This window comes from Sinocyclocheilus grahami, unplaced genomic scaffold (assembly GCF_001515645.1).
Source record: "Sinocyclocheilus grahami isolate Dianchi unplaced genomic scaffold, SAMN03320097.WGS_v1.1 scaffold111.1, whole genome shotgun sequence".
Classification (NCBI taxonomy): Eukaryota; Metazoa; Chordata; class Actinopteri; order Cypriniformes; family Cyprinidae; genus Sinocyclocheilus; species Sinocyclocheilus grahami.
In genome coordinates, this window is record NW_015505290.1 from 1,480,295 (window position 1) to 1,494,400 (window position 14,106).

Below are 14,106 nucleotides of genomic sequence, written 5' to 3' on the forward strand. Positions count from 1 at the left end.
ACAATGAGTTTTGTTGGATCTCAGCTCCCTCTGCTGGAGCGAATGGCTTTCAACTCATCATAACAGGTCCCAAAAAGATATAGAGGTTGAATGATAATTACCATAAAACAGGGAATCTGAAAATGGGTGGTGCTGTTTTCCTTCTTTCAGTTTCGTTTTTTGAAAAATCATCTTTCTCTTTTGCTCTTAAACTCTCTCTATATACATTCTATTGTTTGAACTTCCCACAAACAGAAAAACTGATTTCAAGGTAAGAAGGATCATGTGCAACATTTTACATTGTCACATGATCATTTTTGATACACAGTTAGGGTTTACCACTGGGGCACACCATGGCATGAAAGCATTGTAGAAAACAACAGCTTTTCTGAAAAATGTCTATTTGCCTTTCTGTTTGAAATATCAAAGCCTAGTCTCAACTAATGCTATCTGTCCTTGTTTTGAGTGTTGTAGGTCGGTAGATCGATCGAAGAGTGACTGGACTCAGTTCTAGAGCAAACTGAATTTGCTTTGTTTTCTTATATGAAAGAACAAAATAACCTGTTCTCTTCAAGGGTAGGTAAGGGGTAACAATTGGGCTTTATTCACTTTACTTATTGCTGCTTGGAACTATATTTATGTCTGAAAACTGTGACAACATATATCTAAGGAAAACATTTATTCTGTAACAAGGGCAAAATAATAATAATTAAAATGATCATAAAAATAGGATTAGATTTGACAAAATAATTTGCACATAACACCTGTAAGAATTGTGTATTAAAAATAATTTGCATTCATTTCAAATGGTATAAATTTAGCCATTCCTCACAAAAACATTCAAATGTCCTTTATAAACATTTATGTCCATTAGCAGCTGTTAACTGCCATGTTGTGTTTTAAGTAGTCCTGTCCATCTGCTCCTTTTGCAGATAATTCATCATGAAGAGCCCTGTGGCTGCAGGTCTGAATGGTCATCAGGGATCCCTCTCACTCCTTCTTCCCAAACTCCACACAGGCAGCTAGCTCGAGGGAGGTGAGGGGCGAAAACCACTTCTAATTTTCGGGGAGCACTGCTTCGGCTGTCTGATTGTACTTGCCCCGCCAGTCTCCTGAGCATGAGTCTCACCATCACCTGGTTGGCCCAAGCGATACCCAATGCAGGAAGCACCTTACTGCCCACCAGCCTGTGTATGATAAGTTAAAAACAACTTATAATAGAGCATCAGAAGCTCAAAATATGATTGGTCCAGTTTTGTAATTACAACAAACCTTCTGAAATGAGCTGAGCTTTTATACAGTGGCAAGAACTATGTGAACCCATTGGAATTGGTTAGTATTCTGCATTAATTGGTCAAAAAATGTCTTTATCAAATTCTCAAGTATAGAAAAGCACAATATGCTGAATATTTACTGGGATGTGTTCAATAAATGACATGAAAGATTATAGTTTAGTTGTACTTCATGTGTCATTAGCTTCACCACATTGTGTTTTTCTATACTTGGGAATTTAAAGAAGATCAGATGACATTAATAACGCAGAAAACCAACCAATTCTAATAGGCTTACATACTTTTTCTTGCCACTGTATATGGGCCGTTTTGCTGCTGGCTAAACTGACACAAACACACTCACCCATAGTCACACCTTCCTGGATTTGGTCCATCCACAACATCTGTAACCTGGAGCAGAGAAATAGCATAAGAACGCATGTTATTTAAATTAAAATGATAAGATCTATATTGTTCGCAGAGCATATTGTATAGTCTTTCTGATTAGGTGTTAGAAATGAGATGCCGGTCTAACCTGGTTGACACAGACTACAGGTGCACCATATTCATGACTCAGGTGGTGAAGTATATTGGAAAAGGCCAGCAGGTGGCGTGACCTCTGCACAGCCTCATCAGCCTGGAACTCACTGCGAAACAGAGCCGCCACAGAGTCCACCACCAGCAGTCTGACTAGCCCTCGCTTCAGCAGCACAGGCACACGCTGAGACACGCACGCCTGCAGAGCCTCCTGCTCACATATCAAGCAGCATTAAGAGCTTTCTGATGGTTATTATCTGTAATAAGAGGAATGTTTGCCAGTCTTACTAGGTCAGCTGCATGCTCGATGTAGATGTTGTCGCTAAAACGCCGACTGCGGATCAGAGCTGGTGGCAGATCTGGTCTGAGCTGGGGCTGCTGGGTAATGAGTTGCCGTAGTCGTTTGATAGGGAAAGAATCCTCAGTGCAAATATAAACAGCTCCTGTTAAATGACCATATAAAATGTGAGTTAATACAGCAGTTAAGCAGACATTTATTAAAATGATTACTTTCTTCTGAACTCTCCTTCTACCCCAATAATCTCTCATTGCCAATTTCAAAAGAGATCTCAAACTATACTTGATGCGTTTCTGATAGTTGAAATGTCAGCAATCTATAGCAGTGGTCCTCAACCAGGGGGCCAAGGCCCATTGGGGGACCTCAGAAAAATTCCAAGTGGAGTTGGGTATTGTTTGAATTTGATCAATTCCAATTCCGATTCCGCTTATCGATTCCGCTTCACAGTTTTGATTCCGAAGTGGTTAAAAAGAAATGAAGTCAAACATTTAGATATCAAACATATTTATTCTGTGTCTCTTTCTGCAAAACATTTAATTGCTGCTGAATACCATGAACAAAAATCAGCAGGCTACATAAAAACTGGACTCGATTAAGAGCAGTTTGCAAAATAGAGCTGTATGATTCTGGATAAATTGAGACTTTTTTTTTTTAAATGGAGTTTGTGGTTCTCTCACAATTTAAAGAAAAAATATTAGACAACTAAACAAAATCTCATGGAATTTATGAATGGAATGATTCAATGTCTCACTACAGATTTACTTGTTTCCTTACTGGATGAATCAGTGTTTTTGAATGAATCTCTTGAATGAATGATTCAAAGGCCAACCCCTTTTCGCCACCTAAAAAAAAGGTGCACACAGGAATTGATAGGTGTAATTTTAATTTTACAACAAGTGTCTGATTCCTGACCTTAAGTATCCGATTCTGGAATTAGAATCGATTTTCGATTCCCAACCATACTTCCAAGGGGGCCTCAAGATGATTGGATTATTTACATTATTTACATTATTTTACTGACCTCCCTCAATAATCATTTTTTAATTAAAGAACCAGGATTCCAATTATTATTCCTTTATATTCTTCTTTTATTATCGGTGTTTTTTGTTCTGTCGCTGTCATTCTGTTGCACTGCGGAAGCTTCTGTCATGAAAACAAATTCCTCGTATGTGAAAACATACCTGGCAATAAAGCTCATTCTGATTCTGATTAACTTGGAAAACCTGGATAATTCAGGGCATTCTAAAAGTGTGAATTTTAGATCTAGAATTTGTGTGTGTGTGTGCTTTCTAGACATCATTAAAATTAATAGCCTACAATTTTTATTTTATCGGATAGAAACTGGCAACAAATCCTTATCCAGTAAATCATAAACAACTTGGAGTCAAGTTGAGAGCCACTGCTTTATTAATTGTTATACATTCAACAGTTCGTTTCTATTCCTGTAACAAAACAAACAAATAAAAAGGGGGTTTCATGTCCCCTTACCAGAATTAAGCCCTCCGTTTTCCTGCGGATACTGGACAGACAGGCAAAGCTGCAAACAGAACTGAGTTTTCCCAGCAGCACTCTCGCCTGCCAGCTCCGTTATTCCTCGTATCGGGAGACCACCGCGCATCAGACCGTCCAGAACCGGGCAGGCAAACGAGAGCCTGTGTCCGGCCTCCAAAACAGGACATTCTCCCCGGATCAGCTGTAAAGCTGAGAATATATTAAAACAATAGTTTGGCTTCAAAAATGGCTGATTCTCACAAGATTATTGCATTAATGTTAAAATGAAAAGTAGTACTTTAGTAGTACAACGAAGCCCACCTGTGACCGGCTTGGCTTTGCGGACAACAGCCGCTACAGAGCAATGCACCCTCTGAACATCAGTCTTTGACAAGCGCGTCAGTCTCTGCAAATCCGCACCAGAGACACAGAGGATCTCCTTGGCTGATCTAAAATTGGCTGAACAATAAAATAACATTAAACAAGGAGCGAATTCAATTGAAGTCTAAGCGCACTCAATGTGGATTCTCTCGCTAACCCTTTTTAACAGCAGCAATAATCCTTGGATTCAGATCAAGCTGTTCCCACTCCATCAGCTCTCGTGAATCTCCATTTAAACAGTGTAAGGTTCATAAAATAACGTTCAATTATTATTTTAACTCACTAAAACTAACGTAACGTTATCTGCACACGTTTTGAATTGCACAACATTTACTTCCCGGTCAGCGTGTCTTAAACTCTGTCAAAATCAAAGTCTTGAGTATTATTTTTTAACCTAGCAGTGTTTATATTTCAAGGACAGACAAGCGACTACAGATATAACGAACAATACTTTATTTTATCAAAGAGAAAGAGTGCGATATTAGCGTATTAGCTAAACAACATCACACGCACACTCTTCTTCTTCTAAGGATTGTAATTCATCTTTAAGTCGATCCCTTTCTCTTCCATATGCTGTACATATCATCATAACGTGCTCCACTGATTCCTCTGTTAAACAAACATCACATAGACCAGTATTATGTTTCCCTATAATGTATAGTGTTTGGTTAAGATTTGAGTGTCCTGTTCGTATACGTGCTAAAATGACTTGTTCCCTTCTACTTATGTTATGTTAGCTACCATCTCTGCTGTATATACAGAAGAACCATCTGTAATTCTTCCAGCCTTCCTAACCTGAAATTCTGGAATGAAAAATGCTACTACAACATTCACCTACTACAAGTTTTTATAGAATCTGATTGCGTATTTTGTTGTAATATCCCAATAACAGTAAACTGACGTTGCCTAATGGATATTGTGTGTTTAGTCAGATGTCTCTTGTTCAGTTATGGTGTTCATGTTATCTTCCTCAGGTCTGGATCTTGCTGCCAGCATGAGTCGTCAGTGTAAGAGCTGTGGTGGAGCAGACATCGACACAGACCCAGCCCGGGGGAGTGCGGTCTGCACAGCCTGTGGCTCGGTTCTGGAGGATAATATCATTGTATCTGAGATTCAGTTTGTGGAAAACAGTGGAGGGGTGTCTTCAGCTGTCGGCCAGTTCGTGTCAGCTGATGGTAAGAGCTGGTCACTTGAAGCTAAACACAGTTGGGTCCAGTATCATTCATGTTTTGAGGGGCACCAGTGGCAATGGTAATGATTTTAAAACTTTTTTGGTTCTAGGTAATTTAACTGATGTAAGGTATTTCTCAATTTCTTTCATAAAACAAAACAAGAGCAGTCTAGAAGTGAAATCTTTGGATCTGTGAATGTGGAATTTCGCAAGCAACAGAATCCAGATTAATCATAATCAGCAGAGGCCAGTACCACATCCTTCTAATACAATGCACACTCATTATAAATTTCACTCCTAATAATTTCTGAAATATTTTTTCTTTAATGGACATATCCATCCAAAATCAGAATTACCACAAAAAGAGCAAATGGAGAAAATAACGTTTATAATATATTATAAAATATCGTTAAACTTTTTTCATGTAATGGGTTCCAAGTTAGCACGTTCCAGGGTAGTAAATTATTTGGATAAATATTTATTTGTAGTTCTTCATATAAGTGTGAGATGAGATAGCATTTTGGTTTAGCACGCATTTGGACTTAATCAGATCTTAAAGGTGACATATTATGCCCCTTTTTACAATATGTAATATAAGTCTCTGATGTCCCCAGAATGTGTCTGTGAAGTTTCAGCTCAAAATACTCCACAGATCATTTATTATATAATTTTGAAAATGCCTATTTTGAGTGGAAGCAGAAACAAGCTGTTTTTCGGGCCTGTGTCTTTAAATGCAAATGAGCTGCTGCTCCCCGCCTCCTTTTCCAGAATAGAGCTGCGCTATTACAGCTCGTATCTGCTAAAAAAAAATATTTTTTGGTTCTGATTATCGTGTTTATCGCGCTGAAATCATGCGTTTTAAACCATATGAGTTTAAACTTCAGATATAAGGTTTTCTGAGAGCACACATCCGAAGCACACGGACAGAAAGCTGCTGTCACAGCGTGTGAGTACTAAACTAAGTTCTCATTCACACAAAAGTTTACATTAAAAACACACACGCACACACCGCAAGCTTCATCTTTCAAAATAAATGTAAAGACAGAGCCCGAAAGGGGAACAGAGTCTCGTGACAGACACAGTGATGATTATGCGTTTGCAGTACACAAACCACGGTTAAGACAGCTGACTCCACTGTGATGTGTCTCGCTCGCTCTCTCTCTCTCGCGCGCGCACGCACGCACGCACGCACGCACACACACACACCACTCTCTCTCGCGCGGTTACTGAAACCACGCCTTCTTTCTTTGCGTGCACATTTGGGCCACATTATGCAAATATTTCCACATAGTGAGGTAGATATGTGGGGGCGTGTTAGAACGAGCCGTTTTGGGGGGGGCGTGGCAGAGTCTTAACTTTGATAAAGAATATCTCTTTGGTTTTGAAACTTTAGTCTTTGCAACTTCAGGGATCTTATCTATGCACAATCAGCTTGTAACACTCCAAAGAGAAAGGAAAACTTGAAATCGCATCATATGACCCCTTTAAACTAAATGCCTTAGTTTAAGAGTTAGGCCCCTCTGGCATCACAAAATGAAGTATTTCAATAGTATCAGTCAAGGAAACACTGTATCATTGCTGTTCATAAGTGCAGCTAAAAAAGTGCCATACGTGTTAAATAAAATAGCTCATATGGCTCTTGCGGTATATTCTTTATCTTCTGGAACAAAGCCATGTGATAGATAGACTGTAATTTAAATTCAAATAAAATATGGTGCCATTAGATGCATCACGTATAGTATTCCTGTGGATGCATATTCCTTTAATATTACGTTTCAGTAAGTCATCTGCATTAATTTATGACCCAGTTACATCTCAAGTGCTAATTAAACTTACATCATTTGCATCTGCGCTTTTCTGAAAAACACACAAGATGCGATTAACTTTTGATCCTTTTCATAGAGCTCTCTAATAAATGTCTTCGGGTTCCAGGTGTGTTTTGATTTAGCAAATATAACGAAGGGCGTTGTGTAAATATGTACGTGTGTGTGTGAATCAGAGGGGCTGTGAGAGCAATGAGTTTTGTGGCATTATATTTATACATTGCTCAATGCAGTTCTGTTCAATACAGCTGCCTGTCTTGGTGCATTTTCAGAGCTTTAACTGAGAGCAAAATACTTCCAGAATCAAGGTCATCAACTGTATAAACACATAATTTAGTTTCTCACAGAAAGTTCTCATAACAGATCAAAAACTTTTTAAATGAGTGACACATAATTAGATTAGATTAGATTCAACTTTATTGTCACTGTGCAGATATGTCATGATTATGTAGGTGTCATGTCATGATTATGAAGGTGTCATGTCAGTCTTATGCAAACCCCTTCAAGTAAAGTGTAACCGAATATATATACATTAAGCTTTATGACATATAGTGCAAGTTATGAAGTAGAAGGGCAGAGACCAGCTCAATGCAAATGATTGTACATACAACATAGGGTGCAAAGGAAGTATAAACAGAAGGTGCATTATACAGTGATTATAAACAGAAGGTGCATTATACAGTGAGGTACGTAAATAGCATATGTTTATATATGGCCAATGACCATAACAGTGCAAATGGCATCCGGAGGTATAAATGTGCAAGGGAATGTGCAAAATATCAGTGAAATGTGCAAAATAACAGAGGGAATAATAAGAATATTGTGAGTGAGGAGTGCAGACAGGTTATTGTACAGGATGTAGTGTCCAGCGCCTGAGATTGGTAGAGGGAATAATAAGAACATTGTGAGTGAGGAGTGCAGACAGGTTATTGTACAGGATGTAGTGTCCAGCGCCTGAGATTGGAGTTTAGTAGGCTGACAGCTGAGGGAAAGAAACGGTTCCTGAGTCTGCTGGTGCAACAGCGAAAACTCCTATAACGTCTCCCCAATGGGAGAGGAGTGAACAGTCTGTGATTGGGGTGAGAGGAGTCTTTGATGATACTTCTCACTCTCCTTAGGCAGCATTTGTGGTAAACGTCTTTGATGGAGGGTAACCCGACACCAGTGGTGTAATGGGCAGTTTTCACCACCCGCTGGAGGGCTTTCTGGTCCGAAACCGTGCAGTTGCCATTCCACACTGTGATGCAGTTTGTGAGAATGCTTTCAATAGTGCAACAGTAAAAGTTCAGCAGGATGTGGGGGGACAGGTGAGCTTCCCTTAGTTTCCTAAGGAAGTAAAGGCGCTGTTGTGCCTTTTTGATCAGTATGGAGGTATTGAGGGTCCAGGAAAGATCCTCAGAGAGATGGACACCAACGAACTTGAAGCTCGCCACAGGCTCCACTTCAGCTCCATCAATGTAGATGGGAGTGTGTGTGTGTGTGGTCCTTCTTTGTCCGCCGGTGGTCTACAATCAACTCTTTGGTCTTCTGGTCTTCTCTTTGGGCTTCTTGAGTGCAAGGCTATTGCTGGCACACCACATTGCTAGATGCTGAACCTCATCCCTGTAGGTCATATCATCATTTCCGCTGATCAGGCCTACCACCGGGGTCTCATCTGCAAACTTAATTATGGAGTTAGAGCCTTGCACAGGTATGCAGTCGTGAGTGAAAAGTGAGTAGAGGATTGGACTCAGCACACAGCCCTGTGGTACCCCAGTGTTTAAAGTGAGGACGGAGGAGGTGTGGTTACTGATCCTAACAGACTGTGGTCTGTTGGTGAGAAAGTACAGGGTCCAGTTACAGAGGGAGGGGCTGATGCCAAGATCACAGAGCTTCGAGATCAGCTTGGATGGGATCACAGTATTGAAGGCGGAACTGAAATCAATTAATAGCATCCTGCCATATGTGTTGGTTCTGTCCAGGTGCGTCAAGGCAGAGTGAAGAGCTGAGGCGATGGCATCCTCAGTTGAGCTGTTGGATTTGTAGGCGAAACTGGTATAGGTCCAGTGTTGGGGCAAGCATGTTTTCAGGTGGGAGAGGACCAGCCTCTTAAAACACTTTGCAATAATGGGAGTAAGAGCAGCTGGGTGGAAGTCATTGAGGGCCACTGCACCAGCATGTTTTGGTACAGGTACAATGGTGGTTGTTTTGAAACAGTTGGGAACACTGGCTTGGGTCAAAGAGGTTGAAAATGTTGGTGAAGACCTCAGTCAGCTGTTCTGCACAGGCCCTAAGCACTCAGCTAGGGATGCCATCAGGGCCGGCAGCTTTATGTGCATTCACCTTACGCAAGGTGGCGCACACGTCACTCGTGGAAAGTGTGAGCGGCAGGTCGTCAGGTGTGAGCACAGCTTTGATGGGTGGTTCTGTGTTTCCACGATCAAAGCGAGAATAAAAGTTGTTCAGTTCGTCAGGCAGGGTGGCATTGCTGGTTGGGGGTGTGCTGTTTGCTGGTTTATATTCTGTGAGGGCATGGATGCCTGTCCACATGCGCCAAGGGTCGTTGTTTTTACATCTGTCCTCAATGCGCAGTTTGTAGTTGTATTTAGCAGATTGAATTCCCCTCTTCAGATTGGACCTGAATAAGCTGTATAGGCTTCACGGTCGCCAGATTTGAAAGCAGCGTCACATGCCTTCAGCAGGAGCCGGACTTCCTTGTTCATCCAGGGTTTCTGATTGGGGTACATTTTAATTACTTTATGGGTGGTTACCTTGTCAACACATCTGTTGATATGATGCAGAACAGAGCTGGTGTAGGTATTAACATCTGTGTGGGAGTCCAGTGTGGCCCGAGAAGCAAACTAATTCTTCTTATAAAACAAATTCTTATAATAGTGAATATGATATGTCTGGCAGGTAGTTTTAGTTTATATAAAAGGTTCTGATTTATGACAGTGTCCCTGTGGTCACAAACACAAGATTTAATTAATTAAATAAAGGTGTCCCGTGTCCCGTGTCCCGTGTCCCTGCAGTGTTGCATGCCGTTATGTAATTCTGCTGTCATTTAGAGAGGTCACTGCAGACCTGGCTGATAATACAATGGCATGTGCAGCGTGAAAAATACTCTGGGATTAGACGGCTCTGGAGCATGTATCGGAGAGTTGGCACACGGTGCTTCCAGAATAGAAGGATTATGCTCTTAAAAGCTTTTAGATTTATTTTTGGTCTTGGCCTGCCAACATGACACTTGACACTGCAGCTTCTGGGCTCCACAGTTGGGGAACAAAAAGTCAAACATCCACATTAACATCTGTGGCTCTGTCTATACTGTTGGCACAAAGCAAAGTTTGACTGTAAAAAATAATAATAGTATAAAATATGTAAACATGTTAAAATACACTGAATATATATATTTTTATTTACATAATTACATATTAAAATATAAATTAATTGTTAAAATATTATGTGAAGATATTAAAGTTGTACATTAAGTTGACGTTGTATCTTGTTCCCACTGTTTAAGTATAGTTACATGTAAATCTGAAAGGAAAACTATATAAAACTATATGCACATTTGTGATCATTTCTAAACGGTCAGTATAAAACAATAATCATGATTAATTGTATGATTTCCAACATAAAAGCAGAATAAGGGAAAAATAATTTTAAAGGATCTTTTCCCCCCCCAAAAAATTCTAAGGACCCCCTATCCACCCCATGGGGATCATCCCGAGGCTAAATAAAAAGTTAGATGTGTCTATGCATCTGCTGAACTCATTATCACATATTTGCACATTTAGAGGACAGATTGATGAAAGCATATGCTTCTTATAAACAGGTCTACATGTGGAATTTCAAGCATAATGAATGACTGGAACATGTCAAACTCATCAACTCCATCACATCTGTAGCCTTTCTGCCCAGAAAAAAGCTTTGCATGTTATGACATGGTGACGCAGCCTAAATCATTCTCATTGTTTACGATCTGGGAAACTTTCACTGTCTGGGTGAACAAGGTCTTTTGCTAAATGATGTGTTAAGATCAGAAATCTGCCAGATAGCCCACTGGACTGTGTTTTGTTTTATGTGGATTTGAATATGTTAAACACATCTTAGCCCAACGTGAGATTTCAGGGCAGACTGATTTATTCTGTGTGTCCAATGAATTACAACTTGGCCTGTTTTGAGATCGTCTGTGAAGGAGTAAATGTATGAGCGACTGTGAAAGAAGGGGAAAAGAAGGACATGATCTCATATGGGACGTAAAACAGCTGTCTCTCTGCCCATTTTCACTTCCAGGCTCCATTAAAAGCCTGTCTGGCTGTGCACCGTTCTCATGACATCAGTGCTACTGGAAAACCAAACACCTGCGTGTGAAGTCATGCCTTGGTGCGCAAGCGTGCGTGTGTGGATCTGTGTATGTTTGCTCAATCTGATGCATATGTGTGTCCTGTCTCTAGGGAAACGACAGATACACAACCTGGGCAGCCAGCTGCAGCTGAACCAGCACTGCCTAGACACAGCCTTTAATTTCTTCAAGATGGTGGTGAGCAAGCACTTGACACGAGGGCGAAAGATGACACACGTCATAGCCGCCTGCCTCTACCTGGTCTGCAGGACAGAGGGAACGCCACGTATCCTTCTCACGATGATCCCTAGGGAGTGAAACCCAAGTTAAACCCTTTGTGAGCGGTAATTCATGGAGAAAATTGTGCACAATCGAAATTAGGTTAGGCACATTATCCAAATTAGGTTACGGCAAAAAAAGAGTAAATCTCAGGCTTTTAATTGCAAGAATCCTGTAGCTCAGTACTGTAGTCATGGATTCGACATATCTATATATAAAATGTGAACTTTATATATAACTTTATATATAGTTTTGTGTGTAATAAAATGTTTTGGTTGCTGTTATAAGCAACTAGCTGAATTTTTAGCAAGATTTCTTCATCAGAACCAGAACCAAACCAGCATAAACCAGTCTGGACCAGCATAGAAATTGGTGCTGGTCTATGGTTGTCTCTTTTATCAGTTCATACTTTCCCTAGGGAAAACCTGATTTAGGGTCTGAAGTGATGTGTCAGGATGTGAAAACAATAGTGCTGCAAGAGAGGAAGAGGAAGAGTGTTTACTGCACCTTTCAGAGTCTCGGAGGATGTTCCCTGGAGTAAACCATGGAAAACAGCCCAGATTTTCAATCTCTGTCCTGGTTGTGTACAAAAGCTATTGAAGTGACACTTATTTGACCTAAGTCATAGAGACTGAAGTGCAATTCTGAAGTGATAGTTGAGGGAAATATCATTCCCCTCTTCCACATTTTTGTTTCCCCCCCAACATGTCATAATTCTGTTCCCCGATTATGTGCGTTTGAGAATCGCCACACCTGTGTTACAACACAGCACGTCTGGATAGTGTTACACCACTGCTTTCACTCTCTGTCTCATAAAAAGACAGACTCTTACTTACTCACATTGACAAGCACTATCCAATGTGTCTACCTGGGTCACACCCAGATCTCCACTCTGCTTTTGTGAAGCGTCAGGCCTGACCGGGTACCTGTTTGCCGTTTAGAGTTGCCAAAGTAGAATTGTTACCTGTCTCTGGGTGGGGCTCTTTCAGTTGCGTGCTAAGATATGGTACTTCATGCTAAAGAGCAGAAACACAAAAAGAAGTCGTCCAGTACTTTACAGACTGCCAAACCCATTCCAAATATTGTCCTATTTTTAAATGTGTACTGTTCTGCTTTGCCTCATCAAACATTCATGCATTTAGCTCATGCATCATTGTGATATGATATACAGAATTATTTGGACAACTGTATTATTTTTAGATTTCACTTAAAATTGTTATTTTTATCAAGTATTTATGTATTTTAAAACAAGGTAATTCTCACCTAAAGTATTTACTTTTAATTTAGGATTCATTAAAATATCTCGGCATATATCTCTTTTGTTCATTCTTACCATTTAGCAGTGTTTTAACATTTTCGAGTGCTTTTAGCAACCTCACATGTGTTTAAACCAGGTTCTTTAGGTGACGATTGACTTTTTCTGAAAACATTGATTCAGTGAGCTTCACCGACCTGATCTGCCAATTCTTACAGGTCTGCCAGAGCTTACAGGTCATGATTTCAGAGGCTCATCATCAGATTCTTGCTTACTGGTACATTTCTTACATAAATATCCAGTTCTAAATACAAGGATCCCTTCAAATTCATGCATCTTGCAAACATAGTAGTAACCATATGCATATTTGTGATAAATCCATAGAAAAATCTAATCCTTTCATTAAAAAAGCTTTTCTTAATTTTTTTAATTTTATTTATTGTTTAATTTATTTTTTATTTTACTTTGCTTTACCCAGTCAGAAATTGTTGGTCTTGGAAAACCGGGATTTTATTTCATAAGTTTTATTTTAGTGTTATAAAATTCCTTATTAATTAAATCTCAAATGACTGGAAAAATCATGGGACCCTCAAATGTTGTTGTGGACCATGGGGGCATTGCCTTGGAGTCAAAAAGTTTGAGAACCATTGTCATATGAGCATTAATAAACTTAATTTTTTTTTAAAATAATTGCAAGATACCTAGAACCATGAAGATGTTGGTATCCACTTGGTGTTTCAGGAAAAAATAATAAATTAATTTCTTTTAACATAATTATAATTTTCAGAATACTAAACACTTAAAAGAAACATCCTAAACATAACATAAAGATTTATTTATTTTTTTGCTTGTTTGTTTAAATGTTTTTAGAATGATGCTGTTATCCATATAATTTTGACCCCCTGCAGTTTTTGTCAATGGTTCATATCTGATCTTGTAGCATTTAAGAGATAAGACGTTTATCAATATCACAATATGTAAATACTGTCTTTCACGGCAGGCCGTAATTAAGGTCGTCAAGACTCCTGATAAAGTGGGATTAGCTTGTCTTGTAGTGATGCTAATCTCTTTGCTAAAGGGGGCATTAGTCACCATAGAGACACATGCCTCAGGTGTGTGTGTGCCGCTCAGGTGAGCAGTAACAGATGGTCAGGGTGAATCTCTTGCAGAGATCCATTGATGTAGGGATGATGAGTAAAATCAAAACTCCCCCAGTGACAATTACTGAGCTGTCCGATGCTTAATTAATCACTGTGACCAGGATTAATTTAGGAGCAGGATTGACTTCTTATTT

The 14,106-nt window shown here is 39.7% G+C and overlaps 2 protein-coding genes across 2 annotated transcripts in view; one reads left to right on the plus strand and one right to left on the minus strand.

Moving 5' to 3' along the window:
- Positions 1-417: 417 nt before the first annotated feature.
- Positions 418-4,477, minus strand: xrcc3 (X-ray repair complementing defective repair in Chinese hamster cells 3). The gene is made up of 7 exons (XM_016277407.1): positions 4,115-4,477; positions 3,898-4,035; positions 3,574-3,786; positions 2,076-2,230; positions 1,786-1,998; positions 1,615-1,661; positions 418-1,166 (listed from the first exon to the last, which is right to left on the minus strand). The coding sequence occupies exons 1-7, from the start codon at positions 4,167-4,169 to the stop codon at positions 920-922; spliced, it is 1,068 nt and encodes a 355-aa protein (XP_016132893.1). The 5' UTR covers positions 4,170-4,477; the 3' UTR covers positions 418-919.
- A 451-nt stretch (positions 4,478-4,928) lies between these two features.
- Positions 4,929-14,106, plus strand: part of LOC107589084 (transcription factor IIIB 90 kDa subunit-like) — a 68,403-nt gene continuing 59,225 nt past the window's right edge. Inside the window, exons 1-5 of the mRNA XM_016277415.1 lie at positions 4,929-5,142; positions 6,453-6,456; positions 8,316-8,408; positions 9,148-9,331; positions 11,391-11,564. Of these exons, the coding sequence (XP_016132901.1) occupies positions 4,952-5,142; positions 6,453-6,456; positions 8,316-8,408; positions 9,148-9,331; positions 11,391-11,564 (646 nt within the window). The 5' untranslated portion in view covers positions 4,929-4,951. The remainder of the gene's footprint in view (positions 5,143-6,452; positions 6,457-8,315; positions 8,409-9,147; positions 9,332-11,390; positions 11,565-14,106) is intronic.

Bases quoted from the DNA above. Each gene is read 5' to 3' on its own strand.
- xrcc3 (XM_016277407.1), bottom strand. From the start codon at position 4,169: ATGGAGTGGGAACAGCTTGATCTGAATCCAAGGATTATTGCTGCTGTT. The intron at 4,036-4,114 runs GTTAGCGAGAGA...TTTATTGTTCAG, and splicing joins TATTGCTGCTGTTAAAAAGG to CCAATTTTAGATCAGCCAAG. The intron at 3,787-3,897 runs GTGGGCTTCGTT...ATATATTCTCAG, and splicing joins CAAAGCCAAGCCGGTCACAG to CTTTACAGCTGATCCGGGGA.